At 43.8% G+C, this 21,651-nt stretch overlaps 1 protein-coding gene and 1 long non-coding RNA gene across 3 annotated transcripts; one reads left to right on the top strand and one right to left on the bottom strand.

Annotated features, from left to right (window-relative positions):
• Positions 1 to 493: 493 nt before the first annotated feature.
• On the bottom strand, positions 494 to 18,107 carry FGF4 (fibroblast growth factor 4). Its single transcript, XM_083742913.1, has 3 exons — positions 17,697 to 18,107; positions 13,667 to 13,770; positions 494 to 6,011 (listed from the first exon to the last, which is right to left on the bottom strand). The coding sequence occupies exons 1-3, from the start codon at positions 18,028 to 18,030 to the stop codon at positions 5,835 to 5,837; spliced, it is 615 nt and encodes a 204-aa protein (XP_083599039.1). The 5' UTR covers positions 18,031 to 18,107; the 3' UTR covers positions 494 to 5,834.
• Positions 18,108 to 18,929: 822 nt separating this feature from the next.
• LOC310837500 lies at positions 18,930 to 21,344 on the top strand. 2 transcript variants are annotated; one of them, XR_014560566.1, is made up of 2 exons: positions 18,930 to 19,044; positions 20,857 to 21,344. It is a non-coding gene; the product is annotated as an uncharacterized lncRNA (long non-coding RNA). The 2 variants fall into 2 exon arrangements; XR_014560567.1 differs by lacking the exon at positions 18,930 to 19,044 and adding an exon at positions 20,161 to 20,223.
• The last annotated feature ends 307 nt before the right edge of the window (positions 21,345 to 21,651 follow it).

Here is a 21,651-nt window from a genome sequence, read left to right as displayed (position 1 = left end):
GTCTGATGTGCAAACCAGGCCAAGATGACTTAGTGCTGAATAGGCATGCATAAGATTGCACTATTGGGGAGTGTAATTGCAGCCATTCCTGATAAAGGGACACACTTATCAGGAAGCAAACTTCCATTGAACAGAGTGAAACTTATTTCTGTGTAAGGAAGCATAGGTCTGTGCTGTTAGTCACTTCATAAATGATTAGTAACCTGAGCCTACACATGCTTACTCCAAAGAAAGCCACACTATGTTCAACAGAACGTGATCCTCATTAAGCATGTTTAGGATTAGGGAGTAAGTCCAAATGGATGCAGCAGGACTTGATTCTGCATAAAAAAATGCTTCAACTTGTGCTGTAAGTGAAGCAGTCATTTAATTATACTTAAATAAAAGGGAGATATAGTACTTTTGTTTTCTACCTGTGGACACAATGGCATTTGAAATAATTTCAACCTGTACACCATGCCCGTTGTAAACATTTATCTATTTATTATGCATTTAAATGTGCACAGCACATACACCACAATATTAAACAACACCTGTATAAAACTACAGACAGATCTGGTAAATGGTGAAAGCTTGTACCATGTAACATTGATATCAAAGTTTTACAACATTATCTGAGCACTACAATATAAACTACCTCTGAGTACACCAAGGGTGAGGCTGTCAGCTAAGCACTGAAAGGAAGTCAAAAGGGACACTGAAGGAGAGCTGTCTACACCCAATGGGTTTAGGAAAAGCCAATGCTTCCAGTTGCTTTGACTTTGGAAACAGAAATACTTGAGCTTCCAGATAGTAGTCATGATGGTTACAAATGCAAATACCCACGTGTGAGAGGAAAAGAGGAGAAGAGAGAGAGAGAGAGGAAGGAAGGATACAGAAATACCTCAGACTGCACAGAAACACTTTAGCATCCCATGATGCCAAGAGCTTATTTCACTTAGGATAAAATAAACAGAAGCAAGATGGTTTGGAGGATGGGAGAATCTGTGGTCTTCCAGGCTTTGTCAGACTCCTTTCAGCCCCAGCCGGCATGGAAAATGGCCAGAGATGATGGAAAGTGTGGTCCAACAACATCAAGAGAGCCACAGGTTTCCCATCCTATGTTTAAAGAAACCCTGGTCCAGCTATATTCTGATCGCACTGATGGAATACTCTCATTGGCTCTGTTCAGAATCAGCTGATTTTGTCCCAGCTTTCTCAAATAATGCTTAGACAAGCCCCTTTGGTTATTTCCAAGTTATCCCCGAGGGGAAATAGGAAATGGGAAACCAATCTTTTGCTTCCAAACACAGTAGGGCTGACTTACCACATTTCTGGAGCAAAGTAACACACACTTAATGCAAGAGCATTAAGTCCAAAACATAAAATTGCCCGTTGCCACTTTTGTTAACCCCTCCCTTTTCTCAAGGGTAAGGTTGTTTTGAGAGGAACCAGAGAGGGTAAATGCTTTTGAGAGAGAACTGGCTAGCAATGGGGATGGGGCAACCCCACATTGTGCCAGACCCAACTTTGGAGAGGGTCTGGCCTCACCTTATAATTGGGGGTGTGTGTGTTTTAGACCAGGGAAGTTCATCTTCCATACTCCCCAAATTCTGAATTAGCTTCCAACAATACCTATGAGTAGCTTTATTCTTCAAGATCATCCATTAATTACAGTATCTATGCAAGTCATTCATAAGCACAATATGGTTCATGTATGTGTAACTCTAGTAATATACAGGAATGTAAAAAAAGAAAAGAAAATGAAATGAAAGATGAATTTCTGCAGCCTTGGTATTTTGATGATACACACATGACTCCAGGACATAAGGTGTTGTTGTTGTTTTTTTAATGTAGCACCATGATTGTAGCTAGGATTTTTTGGGTGGGGTGGGGGAGAACCTCAGTTTGCTATGTAATTTTATTGATTTTTATTTATTGGGGGGCAGCTGCCCCTCTTGGCTACGCCCATGGCACCAGTTACAGTTTACTGTTACGTGCACAGGCATGAGCTTATATGAGCCCCAGGCTTGAAGGCTCCCAGCTCTGCTTTCTGTGGTTATCAGCAGAACAGGAGGAGCTTTCACTTTTACTTTTAAACTAAGCAGAATGCCCTGCAGTGTCTGAACTTGGTTAGCTTACTACAAGTAGTCAGCAAGTCAAGTTTATCAGACATGGTTTGATACTGACCAGCATTTAAACAAACTGGCTAGAAAGCTGCCTTATCTTCTCCTGCCAAGAAGGTCTATCTAGCTTAGGATGCCTATTCTGAATGGCAACAGCTCTCCAGAGTTTCAGACAGGAGCTGTTTCCAGCTCTGTGTGGAAATGTCAGGGACTGAAACTGGAACCTTATGCATGCAAAGCAAATGTTTGAATGTTAAACTACAGCCCTTCCCCACAAATTTCACCAAGTTTGGGTAACAAAACTTGGTTATCTTAAAACACCTGGGCTCTGGCTGCCACCACCCCTCCCTCCCAGCAGATTTTGAAAGTTGCAAAAGAAACGGGAAGATAGTAACCTCCCCCGCCCCAAACACAAATGTCTCAAACTAAAAAATCCCCCCACATCCCCCCAATATGGCCACACCTGATTTTGCCACCTGAAAGGGGGACAATGGCTCAAGCTCAGCCATTTTGATCCACCCTTGAGACTTGGTGGGCCAGGATCATCACTTGCTTTGCATACAGGAGGTTCCAGGTTCAATCAATTTCCAGTTACAATGATTGAATAGCAGATGATGGGATAGACCTCCATCTGAAGCCCTAGCAAGCTACTGACAGCCACAAGGAGACAATACTAGGCTGGATGGACAAATGGTTCGATTTGATATAAGTTGGCTTCCTATATCCCTGCCATAAAGAGGAGAGCGGAACAAGGCAGACCGAATACCAGGCGACTCAAGGTTCGTTAGGCTATAGATTAAAGACATTTGCATATATACTCAAAAGAAACCCCACTGAAGTCAATGGGAATAGTTTCCAGATTGTGGTCTAAAGCAGCCCTATCTAGACAAAGTGATTGAGGGCATCAGCTTGCCCACTCCCATCATAAATCTCTGTGGCAGCAAGGCTGCCTGCAGTAACAGCAGCATAATATTGTATTTGTGATATTGCTCTTCTGCAGCAACTAGAATTATGCCTCATCATAACCCTCGATTTGCTGGGGCTGCAGATCTCAAATCAGAACCGTGTGAGCTATTGCTAAGGCTTCCTAGCTGTTGTTTTCCAAGAACTTTGTATATTGCTTTCAAAGTTTCACTTCTATTAAAAAAAGACATCCAATTAGCTCAAAACTTAGTAGAAGTTTTAGATTTTCCTTTTCTCCGCCTCTCCATCCCCCTGCCACCATTCTTAAACCTGCCTGCTCATTCTTTGCTTTAAAGACATGGTTTACATTCACAAAATATATAAAGAAAAATATAGGGTTACTGGATGGCCATATAGTGCTGCAGCCTGACAGCTGTCTGCAAATATTTTCACCATGATTATCCTTACTAAAAGTAAATCACTGGGTAAAGATAGCACAAACGTGACAAGGCTCAAATTGGATGCAACCAGCACTATCTGGAATACTTCTGGCTACATAGGGAGGGGAGATTTTGGATGCCCCCTCCCACAGGGGAATTACAACACTGAATGAACAGGGAGGGGGTATGAGAGAGAGAAATGTATGCACCTTCCATGCAGACTGTGTTAGGAAACTGGCTTCAAGAATGAGTGAGGTAGACATGAGTCAGTTATGTCAGGGAATGAAATCCTAAGGCTGCAACCCATAAGCCATTTACATCACAGTAGGTCAACTACATATGTAACAAACAGGCAGAGCAATCCTATAGTCCATTGATGCTGTGGGAGCACTGATGCTGGAGCAATGTGCCATATCCTTTACTCCATCATGCCGGGGGCAAGAGAGGGGGGGTAGTTTTCTCTCTCTCTCCATTTCATCCTCAGTATGGGATTTTCCTTATGCCCACTCTACAGCTGGTGCAAAGCTGCACTGTCATTGGAGGCAATTTGGCTCTACATCTGCATCTGTTCTGCCCCACCCATTTCCCTTCCCACATCTTGATGCACCTGCAAAACAGATATGCCAGCGTTGAGTTGTGCCAGCGTATTCATGTATTTGCACCAGATTAGTCCAGGAGCAAAGACATAATCCAGGTCCTGCTAGTGTAGCAAGGCTTCCACCATATCCCAGAGCCCTTCAGCTGCCATATCCTGACTGTACTCTAAGCAGATTTTGGCCTCCCAGAAGTGATCCTGGCTTCTGAAAGCTGCCATCCACGGGCAAGACTTTCTCACAAAATTACTGAGGTCCAGGATAATCAGCTATTACTATGCCAGAAAGTAGGAGAGCTGTATCTCAAGCTGCTAGCAGTGCCGGTGATCACTGGAATGACTCATCTCCAAAGCATACCACTAACAGGCCCTTTCCCAGCGAGGGACTGCCCTCGTGCATCTCTGGCAATCACTCAGATGATCACTTTGCAGCAAGCACAGCTACCAACCAGAGCATCAAAGCCAGTTTCTGTTACAGCAGTGTGCTCTAAGGTAACTTAGACATACTGTAGTGGGTTATGGATTGCAGCCTTAAAGGCAGCAGCACATTTTCTCCTTCTAAATATTGCATTAAAAACAATACATCAATAAGGAAGTAGAGGAACAATACACCAATACATCAATAAGGATGTAGAGAAACTTCAGTCATCTGGCCATATCAGAGAAAGAGAGAGAGAGAGAGAGAGAGAGAGAGAGAGAGAGATCTTTTTTGATGACATGCTCTTCAGACATTGCCAGAATTACACATTTGGCAGGGAAGAGGAATAGAGTTATCACATTTAAATTAAATGTTACTAATTAATTGTGGCCTACTGGTTTCACACAGTGTGAACCTTGATGGAGGGAATAAAGTGAGCACACAGTTACTGATGGGTCAAAAGGTTTGCTTTTGTCCAGTTTTTTGTTTTTGTTTTTAAAGTTAAAATAGAATAATATTCCTGGAAATTGATTCTACATGTTTAAGAGTTGTCTGCTAAGGGCACAATTCACCAAGCACTGCTGCTGAGCAGCCTCCATGTTAGTTCAAAAGAGTCATTCTCCCATATTACTTGGTGAATTGCGTCTCAGGGGCTCCGAAGAGATTGACTGCAGGGAAGTTCAGAGTTCAGCAGCAGCAGATCTAAAAACAGCTTTTCAGGGTGGTACTTCAACACTGCACTTTCTGCACCAGAAGTAAACTGATACCATTTCAATGAAACAGCAATGCTGCACAAAAGGAGGTCAGACATTGTGCATTGCTTGCAACAAGCTGGCATAAGAACAAGAGGGAGTTTTTGCCCACTCCTTCTTCAAAGACTAAAGACCTTACCTGGCAGTTATCATTGGTTTCTTTAAAAAAACAAAACAAAACAAAAAAATCATGTTCACTAGCCAACACTGTACAACACAGAGAACAGTGCAAAACATTGTAAATATAGGAATCGGATTTCACGTTTTAAAAAACAACAACACATAATAGCAGCACACCTGTGATAACTTACCCAAAACAAAGTAAAATAAGCCACAATGCAAAAGAGTCCTCTGTCGCTGCATTGTGCAATGAATAGCTTAAGTCGGAGGATTTTGTTTTATGCTTTTTTTGTCTTTTTTTTTAAAAGGAATTTCTTTTTTAAAAATCAGAACTATAAATAACTTTCTGGCAATATATACAGAATTAAATAATTTAAATATCTTACATCTACTCTTGCATAAAACTCTTAAAAGAAAAGTGCACCATAGGTTTCCCCTCCTCCGCCTCTCGGGTCTCTCGCCTCCTCCCCACTTCCCTGAGGTTAAGTCTGAAGGGACAAGTGCTCAGATCCTAGGAAGAAAATGTGTCACTGTCATGGTGGGAGAGACTTTGTTGCCTTTCTTTGTTCGTCCATTTTTGCTCAGGGCTATGTACATCCCGGGGTAGATCTGGGATTCGTAGGCGTTGTAGTTGTTGGGCAGCAGGATCTCTTTGAACTTGCACTCATCATTGAAATGATTCTGAAATGAGAATTTGGGGGGAGAGGGAGGGAGGGAGAGTGAACGATGGAAGTTTTCTGTTAGGGATCAGAAGTCAGAGATTTCTGCTGAAAAACAAAGCGGTCTACAAAATTAAATAAATATGCTATTATATTTCTCTTAGCACACCTGTATACCACTTTTCAAGAATAATATATTTCTCAAAGTATTTGACGGGAGAATTTAGAGGTTGCCAACTTTTTCGGGGGGGGGGGGGGAGGACTCTTGTGCCTTCTCATAGCTGCACAGCAGACAGAAAGTTAACTTCACACAAGTGGTATTTTGCTCATTAATATTCCCTGTGAGCCACAGAGACCACAAGCTCTTTCTAGCAGAACAGGGATTTAGATGTAGAAAAGATTTGTTTGTTTTGTAGAACAGGTGCAGGGACGATACACCTCAGCAGCTGACTTTTTTCTAGTTTTCCTTTCAAGTGTATCATACTGTACAACTGAGGGTTCAAATTGCCCTTTTGAGACCGAGACCATGATATTTTTTAAAAAAAACTCCACAGGCTTTGAATCACGCTTGGAGGGCTGCTCAAGAATTTCACCCCATCACCATTTTTAAACATTACATGATAGGGGCACTGTGGTTTCTGCATCTTTCTGAAGTTTGAAATACAATTCTTGGGTAAAAAAAAAAAAAACAAGTACCAATATGCAAATGAAATGTGTATTTTAGGTTGTAATACAGACAATATGTATTTTTCAAATGAAATATGTACAAAAAATTGTAGATACTGAGGGGGAAATACTTTTAACAATGCAGTTTTTTAAAGGAGTTTTAAAAACATATGCAGATTGGCAAGGAAATTGGACAGAACAGATTTATGAATGAACACAAATAATCCATGCCTAGATTAGGAGCACTTCCATATGGAGATTTGATTGACGTGTCTTGGACACATTCAATCAGGCTCAGTCCTCTGAGATCCACAAGCCACTCATGAGCAGCCTGCCCTAATGGTATATTCACCCATATGATAGATCAGAGAAAACAGGATAAGAGTGGGTACCTAAATCCATGCACAGGGATGGCAAATGCTCTAGGTCTGCTGTGGATTCCCTTCTGAATGCTGCGTGCCAGTGGTGGGTGTGGTCATAGGCAAAAGTGGATGGAGCAACTTTAGGCTACATTGCAACCACACAAAAACCAGAGGATTTCGCATGCATGCATACACCCCCCCCATCACATTATCACAGTTTAAGGGACCATTCCAGCCAGAAAAAGTACTAAAGGAGAACACAGATCAGGGGAAGTGAGGGGTGTGGCCTGGGAGAGAGGCACAGTCCACAATCCATGCCTGTCAAATCTGTATTTATGAGATCTTTTGTGCCGATTAAAAAGAATGCAGACGTGAAGCTGTTTGTCCTCCCATTCTTTGTAACTCTGTAGCCCCAGCAACCATCCTTCTGAAATGTTACATCTTACTTTCCTGGTGGCACTGCTATGATAAATGCCATTTTCATACTAATCTTATGGCCTACAAAACCACAGGGAGGGAAACAGGTTTGCTCCTCTCTCTCCCCCTTAAAAAAACAACAATTTTTACATGCACCTAGCACATGCACCCCAGACTTGCTTGCCTGTAATTTGGCAGGTTTCTTATATGAGAGCACTGAATAACATACATTACTTTTACACAAATTGCCCACAAAATAAAAGGGATCCACCCCCCCCCAGTTCTCCTACCCCACTGTAAGGTGCAACTAGGCAGAGGGCCTTCTCGGTAGTGGCTCCCACTCTATGGAATGCCCTCCCATCAGATGTCAAGGAAATAAACAACTATCCAACTTTATCCAACTTTTAGAAGACATCTGAAGGCAGCCTTGTTTAGGGAGGTTTTTCATGTTTGAGGTTTTATTCTGTTTTTAAGGTTCTGTTGGAAGCCGCCCAGAGTGGCAGGGGTAGAAATAATAAATTATAATAAAATTATTATAACCTTGCCTGCAGATTTTACCCAATTCTGCCAACAAATATAGAGAAGATATATGGACAGTTCCATTAAAAACAAAAAGTAAAGGTGTCCAGAACAACAACAACAAAACAATCCTCTAGACCTATTTTTCTGCAAGGCCTTATTCATATAAAAGACACACGGTGCATGAAACTTTCACCCAATTTTGTCAAAAGGGAAAGGCTACAGCCATTTTAAAAAATCCCCTTAATGGGCGAGGCCTGACACTTCATTTTTTTCTCAATAGGAATTCAAATTCAGACCCAAGTCAAATGGGGCAGCCTTCAAAGCATTTGAGATCAAATTGGGCAATTTTCCAATGTGCCAAACTGTAGGTTGTACCGAATCTTTTGTTTGGTGCACAGCCCAGCGTCTCACTTCACGCTGGTTTTTTGAAATGGTTAGAAGCAGCAAAATAAAAATCTACATTGTCTCCAAACTTTTCAATTTCTTATCGGTGGCACTCCAGGCCTAGGAGATCCATTTCTGGACTCTTGGCCTTAACAAAGCACTAGCATAGGTAATACAGTGTTGGCAGAAGCTGGCCACCCCAATGCCTACTGCAATGTATACCTTCTCCCTCCCCCTGGAAATGCTTCTTACATATCTGCTCACACAAACCACCACCACTGGGACTCAGCACCTGGATATCTTCAGGTGCCTGCATTCCTACCTGTATGCTTCATACGGGTTTACAAAATGATTCATCTGTGCTTGGTGCATATACACAGCATCAAGTCCGCCTGCAGTTAAGGATACTGGCATGCTCTTTCAGCTGCTAGTACATAATGCTTTCCAGTAGCATGTCTCCATCCAGCAACACAGTACAAACTGCAAATAGCCTCCACTATCTTCTGACCCACATTGGGGGTAGATCTCAGTATCCACCTCAGAAATCCACCACAATAATGATTCCAGGGATATCTACCCCAACAGTGATTCCACCACGGAATCTGCTCTCTGACTGTTTGGCCAGTCAGACCTCCAGCCTCATCTCAGCAATCTATGGGTCAAAGTCAACTAAGATTTACTCTGAGTGATGTATTGAAATTATGAAACATGATTAAGTTAGGTCTACTAATTTAAATGGGTCTACTCTGAGTAGTGCATAGCTGAATGCTACACACAAACACACACACACACACAACTAAATGAATTGGCTGTTTGAAGCATGTGGGTGCATGCACTCAACTGCAGGGAAAAGTCTCCTCTTACACTTGCAACTGTAAACCCTCTAGGATCTGTACATGCATGGAAAATCCTCAGGCAGCTGCCTTAAAAATGAAGTGGGAGGGAGACATCTTTCCATTACATTAAGGATGTTTCGATTGGACTCGAAGGGAGATTTTTATCAGGGGAGCTATGCACTCTAGTACTAGAGAGGGGGAATTCTCAGCCCTGGAGGAGTAAGCTAAAAGGGTTGTATAAAGAGGCAAGGGTGGGAGAGGGGCAGGGAGAGTTTTGCTTGTGTTCCCAGCATTCTTCCTAAATAAAGCTGCTTTGTGGCTTGCTGAAATAGGGCGTTTCAAAGTTACAAAATGGCATAGGGATAGAGTCGTGGGGCTCATCTCCATACATATCGCAGGCAAAATCTGATAGGTGCCTCAATGATACCTGCACCACCACATTCCACAGTGCAATCTTTATTGTATCGATGCACTATCTCGGGTAGGGAGTGAAAGAGAATGGTGTTTTCCCAGGTTAAAAAACATATATGGAATAGCCAGCGCTGGGGGGGGAGGGGGGAGGGGGAAAACACCCATGTATCTCCATCATAGAATGCTGATCACCGTCCAAGGGTCAAAGTCAGAACTGTTGGTTTATTAGAAACAGGTTTTCTGAAACTGATGGGAATCCGCCAAGCAAATTGCAAAGAGTTGTTGAAGCTCAGAACAGCACACTGATGAGGAAAATGACTAAATCTAATGGGAAGATATAGTCAAACAGGAAGCTAGACAGAGTTACTGACAGGTACACAATTCTAAGCCTTGTCCATTGTTTGGTTTTGCCCCATCTTCACAGACCTTCTGAGCCTTCACCTTAAGTTCACTACTTCTCCCCTCTACTTTGCTAATCTTGAGCTGATCTTGACTTTTGCAAATGTTGCAAATAGCAACATCACAGCTAGAGGATACATTACAAGCCCAAGGCTTTGGCTTTTTCTCAGAGACACTGCAAGAAAAGATCTTGCACTATTCCAAGTCTCCACTGACCTGCATCTTCTCTGCATGTAGACTTTTATACTACAATCCAAAGACTACATATGCCATCGCTCAATACGCTACGTAAATGCAAGTGTGGCGTCTCAAGGCCCTTGTGGACCCCAGTAATCCACAAACTACTTTCTCCAACTGGAACTAAGGTGTTGTGGACTGTGGTTTGGACATTTTATACTCAAATGTTCTTATATGGCATGTAGTAGCACAAAGACCTGGTGATCATGGCCACTGGTTTAGATTGCTTTTGAAGGAGAATGAGACATTCATGAAAGACCAGGCTATCAATAGTCACAAGCCATGATGGCTATGAGGAATTTCTGGAATCAGTAACCCACTGAATCCCAGCTGCTGGGGAGCAACAGTGGAAAGGGGTTCCTGCCTTTGAGCCCTGATAGAAGGAATAGAAAGGCCTTTGAGCTGCCACTGCTGCAGAGCTGCTCTAAGGGCTTTTTCTGAGATGTAGAGCAAAGGATGCAGCTTTTGCTCAAACACACAAAATGTTATAATAGTGCAGAAGGGAAAAGATAATTGGTGACAAATCTCTATAGACGCAGAAAACAAAAGGAAGCGTCACACTCAATTCTATCTCCCAAAGTGAGAAGAAGTCCAAGGTTAAAGACTTTTGCAATGAAAGCCTTGAGCCTTTTGCATCCATAGCTCTTTAGGACAAGTCAATGCAAAAGTGATCCCGTTGCGGAATCATTGGACAGAAAGCCCTGCTCACACGAGCTTAGACAAACAGCGAGGCCACAAGAGAAGGACAGCTGGAAATGACCATAAACAAGACTTGCATTATTTTTAGTAACCAAGTGGGCCTCAAGAAATGAAATGCCTTTGGCTATTTGTTCTCAAGATTGTGTATGGTTTGTTTGTGTGTTTTTTGTAAAACTTTTTTTGTTGTTGTAAAAATGCAGATACAAACAACTAAATCCTTCTCCAGAAGATCAGATGAATATTTGTGTATCTGAAGTCTGAATATCATTTACTGATTTGCTTTGTCCCTTTTTCAAACAATGGCCAATAAGCAAATGGTGCAATTGCTCATCAGATTGCGGCACAATGTGTTTTCCCCACTTTAGATAACTCCAATACATGCTCTTTTTAAATTAAAATTGGAAACCAAACTTCACCTTACAAGGGACTGAATCTGTGCTGGAGATAGGTCTGAGCCGTTGCTAGATTTTATATTTTCAAAATATAGGAAGCAGCACTTCTTGCTTCTTAGTTTCAGCAGCTCCTTGTGCAAGAGGAAAGCTCTTTTGAACTTTGCCGGGACTTAGCTAATTAATGGTGCTTGGTGCTTCCAGACTGGGATTGCTTCCAGACTACAACTGGATCATTCAGATCCAATTGTTCTCTGTGTGTGTTTGGTTAGCTTCAACACATTCCCTTTTTTCCAGTCATAGATCTTCATTGCTATTCCACTGCTTGCCATCCAAATTAGTGGGTTGACCATAATGCAATATATCCATAGCCATCTTCAATACTGGGCATGCACACAGGTATTTCTGTACCTGTGAATATGCACCAAAAATTGCCACTTAGTGCACAAGAGTAAATGTTGCCTGACTTAGTTATCATGTGTCATGATAGACAAATTGAAGGCTTGTGCTGTCAAAGATGGTGGTAGAATATCCGTTTCCTATTGTTTGTTTGCTTACTTGCTTGAATAATGTTGACTGCTCAAGCATTCCAAAGATTATTATTAATAAAAGATTATTAATATCATTACAATCAATATGATTGCCATTATAGCATGATGTATGTGCTACGTTACCAGCTGCAAGGTAATGTCTTGGATGGAGATCTTGAGAGAGCAGCTCTTCCTAACTAGAATGTTCAAATGTGAATTCAGCATCCAGCAATTGCTGGCATGGTCCTATCCTTTGGGCCACTGAAAACAAAATGGCTTCCTCAATGAGGAAGAAATGGAAGTAAGAACATAGCATTAGAGGCCACAGAAACATCACTACACATGTGACAATGTACCTGTCGGGAGGGGAAATGCACGCATAAACTTCCATACCACCAGTAACCACACACACACACACACACACAAAGAGAGAGAGAGAGAGAGAGAGTTGTTTTTCCATGTTGGATTTTCTGAAGTAAGGAGGAATGCAGATTAAAATGCCAGCAATTTGATGATGACAATGTTCAGCAGACCCTGCAAATACCGGTGTGGGTGAGCAGTGCCAATTCCACAACCAACTTCGACCTGGGAGCTCCTTGAGACTATCTAAAGCAGGATGGGGAGCCTGTGGCCCTCCTGATGTTGTTGAATTCCAACTCCCATCAGCCTTGACCATTTGCCATGCTGACTGGGGCTGATGGGAGTTCAGAGTCCAACCCAGAGTCCAAGTTCTCCATCCCAAAATCTTCTGGCACTCCATCTTAAGACTAGTAAAAGTGGCAGGCTTTGGGACTTCAACATCATATCCAGCTCTTTCTCCCATGTTTCCTTCCCTGAGCCTATTTTACCTAACACCCAGGTGGAAGAAAAACTCCGGAGAACTCAAAAGTTTGCTCACTATTTTGTGATGTTTTGGATGCTTTAAATCAAGTAGCTTTGGGGAGCTTGTGGCTCTCCACGGAACTGGTTTCCAATGACATGTTGCTGCCCTACACAGGCTTTCTCAGAGGGCAGATAATTCTACTGGACCTCTGCATCAGAATGACTGGTGCAGTCACACTCAATACAGTCTCCAGCAGAGGCTAATTGAAAAGGGGGAAGGCCAGAGCATCAGATGGTGTTGAGACACAGCAAGCACAGCCCCCTCTCTTTACTGCTACTTTGTCCCTGTGGCAGGTATAGGGTTACATCCTTATTTTATTTAAATATATTTGTGCAATAGCACCACACAAATGTGTCCCTGGAACACAGTTTGGAATTTATTTTTTATTGCCTCGTTAAAACAAATATGTGTAAATCCTTATATTATCAGATTGAAGCTTTTTGTATTGCCCTTTAACTTGCCAAACAAGATAACCAGGTGCTGTATTTTTTTATTTTTTGCACATTAAGCTTGCACATTAAGATTCCAGTGGCAAGGGAGGTACCCAAGCACTTATAATTCTCTACCATAGACCACAATGAAGATAACTGAACAACTGCCACTGGGACTTGCTCAGTAACCTAACCTATTAAAATATGCATTGGTTCAAATATTTCTATGCTGATTTTCCTGCAGTTTAAAGTGTTGTTCATCAAATAAAAGGGTGTGTGTGGAATTATTGATTGATATTCGATGTTCGTATTGCTTAGAGCAGAACCACTAAAATCAATAGACTACTCTGCTCTGAGCATTACTTAGCTGGGTATCTCTCACTGGTTTCCATGTTAATATATTTTGAGAGGGTCAAGACTCAGGAGCACTCCATTTTACATCAAAACAACACATCAACACTTTAAAAGGGGGGTTAAAGACACATAGTTGAGCACGTTCAAGACTACTTACAGCTCCATAGAGTTTGCCTTTACTGTTCATGGCTACAAAGAGTCCACTTTTAACACCAAAGAGGCTCACCACTCCTCTTTCCACAGGAGAGATTTCAAGCAAACCTGTAAGAAGGGGAAAAATGCATAGGGAGCCAGCTAAGAGATATATCTGAGTGTAAGCCATTGCTGTTCTCTTAAATCACAAATACCAGCAACAGAGAATAACATTTCATATATCTGATGAAATAGACCATAGTCCATGAAAGCTTATGCCATCATAAATATATTAGTCTTTAGGATGCCACCAGTCTCTGTTGTTTTTGCGCCAAGAGACTAACATAGATGTCCCTCTGGAAAAGGATAAGAGGATGCTATACTGATTTAGCAGCAATGATACAATTCTGAATCCATTTTCTGATGTCATCAATGGGGCTACTCAGAAGTAAGTGTTTGGGAATAGTCCACTCCTAAGCACATCCTATGTATTGTGAACAGATGACTTTGTTCAGCAATCTCCAAGGTGCTCAGCTTCAGAGCAATTCCTTCGATCTCTTTGGGATACTCTAGAATTAACGAGTTGTGATCCAAAGGCTTGGTTTCTTTAAAGCAATCTAATGCGTAGATGTAGGCTTGCTCTATATGTTACTGCCACTTTGTTGAAAATACTTTCAGTTGCCCCACTTGGTGGTGACTCTCATGTGCTAAGCTGTATAGAGCAAGGTTGATGCAATTTTCTCCTATGGTTGTGTGTGTGGTGGAACATGCGAATGTACAACTTGGTGTCTGTAAGTGTGTGATAATGGAGGTTGGAGGGACATCCTACTGTTAATAATTCTATGTCTACTGTATATACCCTTCTAAAATATGTTGTGGAAGGGGGGATTATTGTGTTGTCTTTGTTTTTGTTTTTATTATGTATTTTCTGTTTTTTTATATTCTGGTTTCATGTTGTGAACGCCCTAAGATCTACAGGTATAGGACTGTATAAAGGAAAAGGGAGCCCTGACCATTAGGTCCAGTCATGACCAACTCTGGGGTTGCGGTGCTTATCTCGCTTTATTGGCCAAGGGAGCTGGTGTACAGCTTCTGGGTCATGTGGCCAGCATGACTAAGCCGCTTCTGGTGAACCAGAGCAGTGCACGGAAACGCTGTTTACCTTCCCACCGGAGTGGTACCTATTTATCTACTTGCACTTTGACGTACTTTCACACTGTTAGGTGGGCAGGAGCAGGGACCGAGCAACGGGAGCTCACCCCTTCACGGGGATTCAAACCGCCGACCTTCTGATCGGCAAATCCTAGGCTCTGTGGTTTAACCCACAACGCCTCCTGTGTCCCATCTAAGACTGTCTACAAATTTAATAAATAATAATAATAATATATCCAGTGCTTTTTCTAGAAAAATGGTGCTGGCATTCACCATGAAGTTGTTACAGTAAGTACCAAACTTTTAATATATCCATTAAAAAAAGTGCTGGTACTACAAACTGTTGAGTACCCCTCAGAAAAAAGCACTGCCTATATCTAATCTATCTATCTATTTACTGATCAATCTTCTAATAATAAGAAGAAATTGCTTTTCTCACTGAGTGAGCCAAAGTAGCTTACATTAAAATTACTGGAAAAGTTGTGGTGATGCAAACAAAGGACCGTTACATGAAAGAGGCTCAGCTCCTAGAAGCTGGCAGCATCTAGCAAGGATGCAGGCTAATGACACAATAATACTGGACAATAGGAATCACGCTCTGGGTGCCAAGCTTCATTTTGCAGCCTTGAACACACACACGCTTATCAAGGCACTATGCTTCAGCAGAGTAGGGTGAATCTCTACTCAGGGGCACAATTTAGTCTTCCTCTCCCCATATACATCTACTCCTGCATGCACCACGCATTATTATTTTCCCCATGATCGCCCAGATATCTGAAAAGGAACGAACTGTGTTGACATGGTCAAACTACCCCTTCTGGTTGGCCACACTGAATGACTTTCCATGTGCTAAACTTTGAACATGGACTGGTTTGAAGTGGTTCTCTGTGGCAGTTGTCATGTGTGTAGATTGACCCTGATGAGGTTTGCTGCCTAATAATCAGTCTACATTGGCAACTCTATGCATGCAGGCTCAGAAGTCAGTCCCATTGAGATGAATGGATTTTCTCCCAGGTAAGTGTGTATAGGAGTCCTGTGCAATTGCATTCCTTAAGTGAACAGAACTCCTTTAAACTCCTTCCATTCATTAAGTGACAGCAGGGCACCACAAAAGCACCCAGATACGGTTAAAGAGTTTGTGTGTATGTGTGTGTGCATGTTTTAATGGTTGGCAGTGATCCCCCACATCGTCCAGGTTAAAATAAGTAACAATATGTTTCAGGACATGTGAAACATTTGTCATGCTGCTGTCTCTAACCCTTCCTCCCCAGTCCTATTGTTTCAGTTGGACCGTAGTTAGAATTAGAGCCACAGGGCCATGAGGTTAAGTCACTAACAGATGCTTTTCCTAGTGGACTGCCCTAACTTCTTGGCAGAGCTTCTGTGGGATCTGGAATCCCAAATTAACTATTTGCAACCCTCTTGCAAAAGGAAGGGGGGTGCTATTTGAGCAGTGTCTCACTGCAAACCAGGAGGCTTCCCGCTGGGACCGTGAAAAACACCTGATTCCTTTTGATCAGTAGTAGTATTTCTAGGAGCCCATGCAACAATTGCTTCAAGACAGTTTATTCTGTTCACAGTGGGAGTGACGCAACTTTTTATTTCTGTGTAACCAGTTCCTGAACTCAGAGCTGGGGACGAGCAAAGTGGTTTATTTTCTGGGACCGAACTCCATTTGAAATATCTAATGCAACCAAGCTTACAAACCCAGAATTTAAGAATGCTGGTTTTTTTTTTACATTTTAGATTGCCGTCCTCCCGTATCCCACTCTAGAGCAAGAGTAACTCAGCCAGCCACAGAATATATAGCTGCCTAAATGATAGAGAAGTCATCCCCAACCTGTTGCCCCCCCCTCAAACTCTGTGCTGGCTGGGGCTGATGGCAGTTGTAACCCAAAACATCTGAATGGCATCGGGCTGTTATACAGAAGATAAAATGAATAGTTCCCAAGCTGGCACTTTGCATTAGGTATTTTAAACACTTTCCCTATGCATTCATGAGGACTAATGGCTTTAAAAATGGAATAATTTGACCATATATGACTATTCCCCCCCCCCTTCAAAATTGAGTATGGAGGTAGAAATGACTAACAGATCCCATTAAGAGACTCTTCACACACTGCAATTTCCCTTGGACCAAACACACAAAATGCCCAAGGAATAAACTTATTTATAAGGGAAACAGCATGAAAATGGCAAATCAACAGGGGCGATCATCTTCACATGCATGCGTTTTGCTGCATATGCGCAATGCGATGAAGCAACACACAGTAAAATCGCCACACCTGACATATTTCTCCCCCGTCTGCAGAAGTGTTTTCTAACCATAGAAACCTGACAAAACGCCCTTTAGTTCCACCAGTTTAACGGAGGCATCTCCGAAGTTGCTGGCTTCCGAATCTGTTTGCTTTTGCTTTTGGGGAGGCTGGGTCAGTACTATTGGTCTAAGGGACTTGATCACCTGGGTGGCATCGAAAGCAGCGCAGGCCCGCTTTGCTGAGACCCTGCGCTCTTTCCCTTCCTTTTCCTTGCATTGCTTGACTAAGCACCTTTGCTCGGGCGATTCTAGGTAGAATTACAGAACTGTCGAGCTGATGGAGAAGACCCCAAGGGTCCTCTAGTCCACCTCCCTGCATGCAAGAAAATGCGCTCCAGACCAGACCGGAACATAAGGGACTGATGACATCAGATGATTATTATTCCCACACCCTCCAGCGGGTCCCAGGAGAAAACTGCCCGGTGAGCTCCGAAGTGGTAAGATTTAACCCTGTCGTTAAAGGAACGTCAAAACTCCCCAGAAGGCAATTGTGGAATGGGCTGGCGGGGCTTTGCAAAGCGACCAGATCCCACGCCCTTGGAGAGTGCCACAGTCCCTGGCCAGGTGGGCGCAGGTGGCGACTTACTGTGCCGGTTTTCGTTGTGGATCCCGTTGATCCTGCCGTCTGGCAGCACCTGGATGTGGAAACCAATGCCGACGTTGCAATAGAGACGTCTGAGCCTCTTGATGCCCAGCAGATAGTCGCCGTCGCGGTTGGGCTCCCTCCTTTCCCCGGGGATCCTGGCCATGGAGCGCGAGAAGAGCGTCTCCCAGCGCCACTCCAGGGTGTCGTTGTGCTGGGGCTGCTGGTGGGGCTGGGCGAAGGCGGGCATGCAGCGCCCGGCCAGCCAAGGCGACAGCAGTCCCAGGAGCAAGACTGGCAAGCAGGCCGAAGAGGGGCCAGTCATTCCGAGCAACATGGGCAGCACACGTGGTGCCGAGCAGGGAGGCGATCGCTCTAAAAATATACCCTCTCCGCGCGCCCAGAGAGAGAGAGAGAGAGGAGAGCTTCCCACTTCGGACTGGAGAGATCACAGGAGGAAAGGGGGGGGGGAGGGCCCGAGAGAGAGAGAGGGTGCCAAAGAGGGAGCCCAGGCAGCTCAGTCCCCCAAGGAACTGGAGACACTCTGGTCAGGTTGCACGGGAGAGCAAGCCACGTTGGGAAGGGGCTGGGCGAAGACCCGGGGAGGGGGCGCCCGGCAGAAGCGTCGTGGTGGAGAGAGAGAGAGGGGTGGGGGCGTTGGGGAGATCGACTCAGCCCCAGCTCCTTCTGAACTTGATCTCCGTCCCAGAGAGCTCCTGTCGAGTGGGGATCTTCTGGTCCGGCTGCTCAGCCATCAGCCCCTTGACCCCCCTCAAGCCACGGCATTTATAGATCCATGTGCCTCGCTTGCACCTATTACATCACCACCGAGTGCTGGAGGCAGCAGCTGAGTTGAGCGGAACGCGAAGTGATTACCCCGAGATGATCATCACCCGCCACTTCCAAGCGGAGCTGGGCAGAGGAAGAAGGGCAGAGAGTATTTAAAAAAAAGAAAAAGTCCACTTTTAATAAAAAGAGTGGATTCCACACACACCCTTTGAAAGAAGAGTTAACAGGGCACTTTCCGCCGCGGTTCCCTTTTCTGGTTGCCAAGCGCGCGCCAAGCGCGTCCGAGTCCCCAAAGGCGCAGAAGAATGCCCAAGACGCCTGCCTCCGTCTCCCTTCCAACAATGTCATACTTTGTGGAAGTCTGTGGAATTTAAGCTTCGGCTGTTTCCAAGTAACATTGCTTTAGAGTGTGCAAAAAAACACACAACAACCACCAAGAAAACAAAACAAATCTCTCCATGAAAGGCCAAAACAGTTGTTGCAAGAAAGGAGAGGTTGGAAGCACTGAGAAAACCGAACTTGAGAAAAGTTAGTAAGGGAAACTCTGCGCACAAAAGAGAAGGTATTAAAGGGCTCAGTGGAGACAAAACGAGAATCTGAACGGGACCTTTTAAACTGGGGGAAACCGAGAGCGGGGAACGGGGCGGGAGGAAGGCCAGGCTTTGGGTTAAACTTGCACTCTAAGGACCCAAAAATGCGCTCTAGCAGCTTGGAAGAGCAAGGAGGCAAATTCTCGAGCGATCACCCGGATACATTGGAATGGTATCTTAAAGATACTTTTGGTATCTGGTCGTTTTAGGTTACACAGACGCTTCTTCAAGTGTCAGGCTGACAGCCCAATGGAGGAGCTGTTCTCTGGTTACATATATGCTCCTTGGAGTCATTTTTCTGCCTATATGTATATATAGAATATAGATATATATGCTATTCTGGCAGCACCAGCCCAAAGACGTTTTCCTTGGAAGGGGATCCCTGTTAATTTCAGAGGGTTTTTACTTCCAAGGAAGGTCGCTCAAGACGCTGAGAAGAAGAGGAACGTATATTTGGAGAAATTATTCTTTTAGTACTATATTTCCATTTACGCGCTTCTAAATTCTAAGATCTGCCAAAACCGGAGCTCGAGCATATTCGAAAAATGACGCAATAACACCATCAGCATCATTGCTTGAGGAACCTCCTTTGGTTTCTGGTGGGCAAGCCGGACTGTTTTAATTCTGGAGTGACTTGTTAATAAATATATATATATATATATATATATATATATATATTGTGTAACCTTGATCGTGGCGTTCTTGGAGGCCGGATTTTGTATACTCCCGTGCGATCATACATTGAGTAGTGATTAAGAGTTTGGACTAGACTGCCTTTCCTGTGTTGTGGTCCTATTATATTATGATTTTAGTAAATGAACAAATACACGAGTCTTCCCCCTCTGTAGAAGTTACCGCCCTGGACTTTCTGAAGCAAGACAAGGGTTGGAGAGGTAAATGATTCAGTAGATGTACAGCTAAGAGAGTGAGCTGTGGACCGCACCAGTGCGCATCCCAGCCTCAGCCTTGAACGGATGAGGTGGCTTGGATGCGAGCCGCGTGGACGTCAGAATGCCGGCCTACCTTACAGGGCTGTTGTAAGTGCCAAGTGCGCGAACATTCTAACCTCTACAAATTATTTCGTGCGTCGTCTACACGGTCAATGGGATTTCATTCTAAAGGGCATTAAGGTCCCACTGGAAACAAGAGGCGTATGAGCTCTTTCTTTCATGTTCACCTGGGGGGGGGGGAGGTGTTTAGGTTTCAAGGGATGGCTACAACGCAGCGTACCTAGAGCAATTCTAGGCGTGTATACGCCCCCCCCCCCGCGCCCACAATGCCCTCAATGAGGCTCAAGCTGCAATCCTGAGACCACCTTTACCTGGCCTGCGAGTAAGCCCAGCTGAACTCAAAGGAGCCTCCTTGGTCGTGCATTTTCGTGAGTACAGTACATAAAACGAGCACAGTGCCCATGGGCATAGCCAGGACTGGGGGGCAGAACTGACGTGATTGGTCAGTTAGTTGAATATTTCTATTGTTTTACTTGATGGCGGGGAGCAGCTGCCCCCCTGCCCCCCTTGGCTACGCCCGTGTCAGTGGCCCATCTAGCCCCCCAGATGCCCGTGGGAAGCCCGTAAGCAGGAGCTGGGTTCAAGAAGTGTCTCCCCTCTGGTGATTCCCCCGCAACTGGCATTCAGAGGCATGCCACCTTCGACGAGTAAATTCAGAGGAATTCAATTTTTTATTTGTCTGCCTCAACACCATTCAAGCAAACTGTTGCAATGCAATAATAATAATAATCGATCGTTTTATACTAATTAAGCAATGGGTATTTTTGCTCCCAGGTAATCTTAGGTTGGTTCGGGGGGGAGCCCAGACTCGTCCTTCAGAAGCAACAGGTGGGAGAGTCAGAAGTGTTCTCTGCGATTCTGAATGAATGAATGAACGAATGAATGGACAGCAGACGACAGGCCGCTGCGCTGCGTTGCGTGGTGTGAGTAAGTGAGTCAGGCCTTTCTCGCTTCCCGCAGGCTTTCCTCCCTTTCACGCCAGCGAGGTTCCCCGCTGGTCCAGCACAGATGCGAGAGGAGAAAGCGAATTGCCCAGAGCCAGATGACAGCTCACCTAGGTGCGAAAATCGCCGACCTTCGCTAAATCCCAGCACAAAGCGACCCGCCTCCCACCCCTAGCTCAGCCTGACCGCTATGAGGCTCAGCCTCAGATTTACGTTGTTTTTCTTCATCATTCAGGACCGGTGATTACGTAATACTCTCCAAAATATGCCCATACCCAAAATTACTGGAGTTAAAAAATTTAAATCTCCCAATGCAGATTATTTCTGTTTCTGCTATGAATTTTGTTGGCATTCTTTATATAGGTTTTTTAAAAGCCGTTTTGTGTACACCGCTTAGACATTCCAAATATTACACAGTCTATAAATACCTGAAATGAATATACAAATAATGTCCATGCACAAAATGGTGCACATATATTTAAAATATATCAATATATTTCTGTTGCTGTGATGAATTTTATTTGTTCTTATTCTTTGTATGGTTTTTTTAAAAAGAAAAAATATGTCTGCTGTTTTGAAATTCTAAATATTAAGCAGTAAACATGGTTTGGTTCTCCTTCATTCC

This window comes from Podarcis gaigeae (genome assembly GCF_964106915.1).
Source record: "Podarcis gaigeae genome assembly, chromosome: 1".
NCBI lineage: Eukaryota > Metazoa > Chordata > Lepidosauria > Squamata > Lacertidae > Podarcis > Podarcis gaigeae.
The sequence above is the reverse complement of the archived record's forward strand: the minus strand, read 5'-3'. Positions and strand labels throughout refer to the sequence as shown.